Source organism: Camarhynchus parvulus, chromosome 4, assembly GCF_901933205.1.
Source record: "Camarhynchus parvulus chromosome 4, STF_HiC, whole genome shotgun sequence".
In the NCBI taxonomy this organism is placed as follows: Eukaryota; Metazoa; Chordata; class Aves; order Passeriformes; family Thraupidae; genus Camarhynchus; species Camarhynchus parvulus.
Genome location: NC_044574.1, coordinates 42,946,510 through 42,952,842, shown reverse-complemented (window position 1 = coordinate 42,952,842; position 6,333 = coordinate 42,946,510). Strand labels below are relative to the sequence as shown.

The following is a 6,333-nucleotide window of genomic DNA, read 5'->3' as shown; positions in this document are numbered from 1 at the left end:
CCTGTGGTAAAAAAATGAAATATAAAATATTATTCACAGATTCAGAAGAAAAAGACCTGAAGTGAGATTGAAGTTTGAAGGCTACTTACTAAACAGGAGGAGGATCAGAGTAGTAAACGAATCTGTTTCAACTCTGAACTGTTAAAAACCAAATATTTTAACAGTGCCTTCAACAAGACAGAACAGTAAAACTTGTATTTTAGATTTATCCAAAATGTAGCTTCTCCAAGACAAGCTATGCATCTTATATTTGCTCTGTGTTTCATATTTTAGGCAATATAATGACTGCACACACCTGGCAAGTGTTGGCCATCTACATGGTCTTAGCTGCAAGCCTCTCTGAGCAGCAAGCACTGAAGCAGGCTTGTCCTTCATGCGATGCCAGTCAGCTTTGCAACTGCTCCTCCGTGGGCTTGGAATTCATTCCCACTGGGCTCACGGCCAAAATCACAGTGTTAAACCTGGCTCACAACAGGATAAAGCACATCCAATCCCAGGACCTGCAGCAGGCTGTGAACCTGAGAGCCCTGCTGCTGCAGTCCAATGAAATCAGCTCCATAGATGAGGACTCCTTTCAGTCCCTGGAAAGACTGGAGCTCTTGGACTTATCAAATAACAGCTTGGCTCACTTGTCCCCTGTGTGGTTTGGGCACCTTTTTTCACTCCAGCACCTCCATCTTCAAGGCAATTCCTACAGAGACCTGGGGCAGAGCTCCCCCTTTTCTAGGCTGAGGAACCTGAGCTCTCTCCACCTGGGCAACCCGCAGTTCTCTGTGATAAGGCAAGGGAACTTTGAGGGCATTGAGTTTCTGCACAAGCTGTGGATTGATGGTAGCAATCTCAGTCAGTATGAGCCAGGAAGTTTGAAATCAATTAAGGAGATAAATCACATGATCATAAATATAAGAAGTATTAATACATTATCAGAAATTGTTAGGGACCTTCTGAACTCTCTCTCTTGGCTGGAAGTGAGAAGAATAGCATTCAGCAGTGCTGCAGAAATGCAAGTATTGAGAGTCATGTCTTCATCTTTTGCAAAGAAAATTTCTTTTAGACAGACTTTAGTAACAGATGCTACTGTGCCTGAGATTGTCAGCATTTTAGAAGACATGCCAAAATTAGTGGAGCTGGAGCTGGTAGACTGTAGACTCTTGGGCACTGGACAGTGGAAAATCGAATTTCAAGCAAAGAAATCACAGACACTTAGAGTTTTCACAATAAAGAAATTATCTATAGAAGAATTTTATTTGTTTACAGATCTTGAGGCTGTGGAAGGTCTACTATCTCTTTTTACGAGAGTCACAGTTCAAAACACCAAGGTTTTTTTGGTACCATGTAAAATTTCCCAACATCTTCGGTCATTAGTATATCTTGACCTCAGTGCAAATTTGCTTGGAGACTTGAGTTTAGAACATTCAGCCTGTCAGGGTGCTTGGCCATCACTACAAACTCTAAATTTAAGTCAGAATTCACTGAGTGACTTAGAAATGACAAGTAAAAGTTTATCTCATCTAGGAAACCTAATTGTTTTAGACATTAGCCTAAATAATTTTGGTGAGATTCCAGAGAAATGTAAATGGCCAAAACACCTGAAATATTTAAACCTGTCCAGCACTCAAATTCCTAAAGTAACAGCCTGCATTCCTGACACGCTAGAAGTGTTGGATGTCAGTGGAAACAACCTGAAGGAGTTTGGACGGCGGCTCCCATCTCTGAAGGAGCTGTACCTCACAAGAAACCAGCTGAAGACGCTGCCGGGAGCCGCACCCATTCCAAACTTAGTGTCCTTGTCCGTCAGAAGAAACAAGCTGAACAGTTTCTCCAAGGAGGAGTTTGAGTCCTTCAGGAGAATGGAGCTGCTGGATGCCAGTGACAACAACTTCATCTGCTCCTGTGAGTTCCTCTCCTTCATCCACCACGAGGCCAGGCTAGCCCAGGTGCTGGTGGGGTGGCCGGACAAGTACGTGTGTGACTCTCCGCTGGCGGTGAGAGGGGCGCAGGTTGGCGCTGTGCACCTCTCCCTGATGGAGTGCCACAGGTCCCTGGTGGTGTCGTTGATCTGCGTCCTGGTGTTCCTGGTCATCCTGCTGCTGGTGGCCGTCGGCTACAAGTACCACGTGGTGTGGTACCTGCGGATGACGTGGGCGTGGCTGCAAGCCAAGCGGAAGCCTACAAGCGCGCGCCGCCAAAGGACGTCTGCTACGACGCTTTTGTCTCCTACAGCGAGAACGACTCCGAGTGGGTGGAGAACACCATGGTGCGGGAGCTGGAGCAGGCCTGCCCTCCCTTCCGGCTCTGCCTGCACAAGCGGGACTTTGTGCCGGGAAAGTGGATCGTGGACAACATCATCGACTCCATTGAGAAGAGCCGCAAAACGCTCTTTGTGCTGTCCGAGCACTTTGTGCAGAGCGAGTGGTGCAAGTATGAGCTGGACTTCTCGCATTTCCGCCTCTTTGATGAGAACAACGACGCGGCGATTCTCATCCTCCTGGAGCCCATTCAGAGCAAAGCCATTCCCAAAAGGTTCTGCAAGCTGCGGAAGATCATGAACACAAAGACCTACCTGGAGTGGCCTCTCGAAGAAGAGCAGCAGCAGATGTTTTGGTATAATTTGAAAATAGCTCTAAGGTTCTAGACAGGGGCATGAGAAATTAATATGTAGTGAATTTACTCTGGATTTGTTTCACTTGCCTGTTTGTTCCATCACTTATCTGCATCTCAAGAACAGAAAGCTCGGCTACTGCAAATTCTAACACTTGCTATGAGATAACTACTTTTTGAAGCTATTGTTCTGAATAGTTGTACAGGTGTGGGCTGGAAGAGAGTTAACGTTCTTCATAGCTCCTTCTGTGGTGCTGTGGTTTGTATTTGTGCCCAAAACAGTCTCCATAACACAGCGGCTTTTTAGTTATTGCTCAACAGCGCTTGCACAGCATCTAGGTATTTTCTGTTTCTCACGCTGTCCTGCCACTGAGCAGGTAGGTGGTGCATCATAATCTGAGGGGGGGACACAGTGACAACAGCTGATCCCAGCTGACCAAAAGGATGTCCCATACATGATGCCATGACCCATGACAACATAATCATCACTAAAAGCTGGGGGAAAGAAAGGGAGGATGTTTGGGGCTACCATATTTGCCTTCCCTAGTAAAAGTCCTGCTTTCATGGCAATGGCTAAACATTTGCCTGTTGGTGGAAAGTAGTAAATTAATTCTTTCTTCTGCTTTGCTTGTGAGCACAGCTTTTACTTTACCTATTGAACTGCCTTAATCTGAACTCCCAAGTTTTCTCACTTTTACCCTTCAGATTTTCTCCCCTCTTCCACTGTGGGGAGAGTGAGAGAGTGAATGTGTGGTGCTGAGCTGCCTTTTGAGGTTAAACAAGAATAGTTATCTACACACATTAAGCAGCAGTATGAGCAAAAGCTGTTTCATTTAAATATTTAATGATGAAAAGTTGTTTAGATATACAGCTATGTAGGTTATATGTCTTCATGTTTGCAAAAGTTTCAGGAGAGAACTTGCCTAGAAAAGGGTATTTCTGCATCCTTTGTATAAACTACTTCTCATTAAATGCTATAAAAGCCTGTTTTTGCAGCAAATAATTTTTTGTCCTAGCTCTCCTTGTCAGTGAATCTAAGGACTGATTATCTGTATTTCACTGTCACAGAAAATTAAATGCCCAGATCTCCTGAAAATCGTGGCTGCAAGGCATATTGTAGAAATGTGCTTTCTCACTGCAGTTCTGTCTGTTGTAGTTTTTAGTTTCTGTAATTTCCTTTATGAAAGACATCTATGGAGCATGATTTCTGTCTAATTTCATTGTACTATATGTTGCAATAAATGCTTCAAAGTAGGGTTCAAATACTCTTCTGACTTGTACAAGTGGAGTTTAAGCTGCTCTCAGCTACAGTATGGGAAACACAAATATAGTCCTTGAATCCAACACCACGTTCCTCTCTATGTTCAGCAACCTTAAAATAGGCATGAAGAGAGTGTTTCCTACCTTTTGATCTCTCTGTAAATATAGTCCACAAGACTAGAGTGGGTGGAGAACATCACACATAGGACATTGTGTTTGTTGTCAGGTAGGGTAGTGATTTCTTGAGAAGATTACTGGGACAAGGGTCCTAATTGAAAAGTTGAACAAATGGAAGACTGGCACCAGACCCATCCTTCAGAGCTGATGTAAAAAGAAAGTAATGTTTTTGTGATATTTTTCTTGCAGCCATAGAAAATTCTGGGTGAACCCTAATAGCTTGATTCTGATAGGCCAGAAGGACTGTGAACTTCTGGATCAGTTCAGGACTTGGGCACAGCTTAGGACATTTCCAGGCACATATAGAAGCAGGTCTTAAAAGATTTCAAATGGAAACACCTACAACATTTGGCTGTAACTGTGATGAGACCATGTCCAAGTTAGTGTTTTTGTTGCTGTTTTGATCTTGGACATCTGTTAAAACACCTCACTGTAACTGAGTTGATTGCATTGGAAGTTTCCTCTGCACAACCAAAGTGGCAGTGAGAGCAAGGTATCCCTGTTCTTTGGTAGCCATTGAGAAGGCTGAGGACACACCAGCTTCCTCTACGCCCACAAGCAGGCAACTTTGACAGCACAATGAAAATTAACAGCTTATTTACATGCATTTTTGCATTTATTAATGTAGGCATAACACAAAATAAGAATTACTAACTTGTTACTTCATCTAAGCTAAAAAAGCCACCTTGTTTCTATGTATTCAAGATTCGCTCTTTATTATTTTTAAGCTCATAATTTCCTATTTTTAGCATCTAAACCTTTTTTCATGTATAGATGACTTCATAAAATATCTGCTTTATTCTTATATATATATATTAAAGTTAAGTAAGTTTGTCTCTGATTTCTACTAATAATGTAGAGGTTCTTAAAATACCGATCATGTTTAATCTGAATTCAGAAGCTACTTCTGCTATCTATTTCTTCATTCTGGGAAATCTATTTTTTTTTTCCTAGCACGAGCTTCCAAAACATGCTGTTTTCATAGCATGCTGCAGAGCCTTGCTGTAATGCAAAAAGAGGCAAAAGTGTTTCCAGCACACCAGAATTCCACCAATTGCTATTTTCTCTAGTCTTTTAAAATTAAGTACAGAATGTGCATATTATTGTAGGCAGGTAAATGTCCGACGTTTTTAATTTTCACCAAAAATCTGTATCCTATTCCAGAAGCAGTGAGTAAGCAGTGCCTTGGATGATGCCTGTAACAATTGACTGCCAAACCACCAGATAGCAGAGATAGTCCAGAAGCTGTCCATACAATATTTGGGTGTTCCCACACAATCTGTTCATAAAGAAACTGGAAAGAAAATGCAACAATAGGTAAATCTTGGTATTTTTCTTAGTCAGAACCAAAGATACAGTATTGGGTTAAATTTTTGAAATAACTATTTTTTAGTGTACATAATTTACTTCCTTAACCCCCTGTAATTTACTCTCTTTTTTTTTTAATAGAGGTAATGTTAAAATTAAGTACCCTATGGTTAAAATAGGCTCCAAGAAAATAAGCTAAACATTGCTTTCACTCAAGTAGTTTTCTACAGAAAACTACAGCAGCAGAGCTTCAACTATTTTTTTATTTGCTGAAGGGAAAATCTTGTTTGCTAACTACTAAAGGGGAAAAGTGCATTACATAATTTAAAAGTTCTGAAAGGGCATTACATAATTTTTTTTTGTTAATGTTGTTAAAGAACAAAATCCACTGCATGATCTTTATAAAATTCTGCTTTATATTCTTTAAAGTGTTCCTCTCATTATAAAAGTTAATTCTGGATGTCTTGAAATCAAGAAGGAAAATATATATTTATTTTTCTGTTCCTAGCTTGCTTGGGGTCTTAAATGAGGTAAAGCCAAACAGATCTATCATCTTCCCTAAATATCATTTTTCCTTAATAATAACAGATTTTCAATTAATTTAATGTGGCCATCTCATCCCTCCACTGCAGATCAAAACAAGAATTAGTAAGCAATCCGGCTATGGTTTAGAGAATCCAAATGAAAAGCACACATGTTACAGACAGGGTATGGGTTGCTGAACAACCTCTTCAAATCAGCTTTCTCAGGGCAGTCTGAGTGAGTTTGGCTCTTGCCAACAATAAACCAGCTGTGCGTGCAGGGTTCATGAAACCCAGTATCAGGTGTATCGTTAAAGAATCTTCCAAATGCAAAAAAGGCTCAGTGCTTACATCTGCAAATCTGGTCAAACCATCAGCAGATAATTTTGATGACTGAGTGTGGACATTGCCTGGTTTTATAACCAAGCAGTTTCAAATTACTTAAAATATTTGGACTATTTGGAGT

The 6,333-nt window shown here is 41.0% G+C and overlaps 1 protein-coding gene across 1 annotated transcript; it reads left to right on the top strand.

Moving 5' to 3' along the window:
- Positions 1-281: 281 nt before the first annotated feature.
- Positions 282-2,635, top strand: TLR2 (toll like receptor 2). The gene is given in 2 exon segments (XM_030948332.1): positions 282-2,171; positions 2,174-2,635. Coding segments are annotated over 2 exon segments (2,352 nt in total).
- Positions 2,636-6,333: the final 3,698 nt, after the last annotated feature.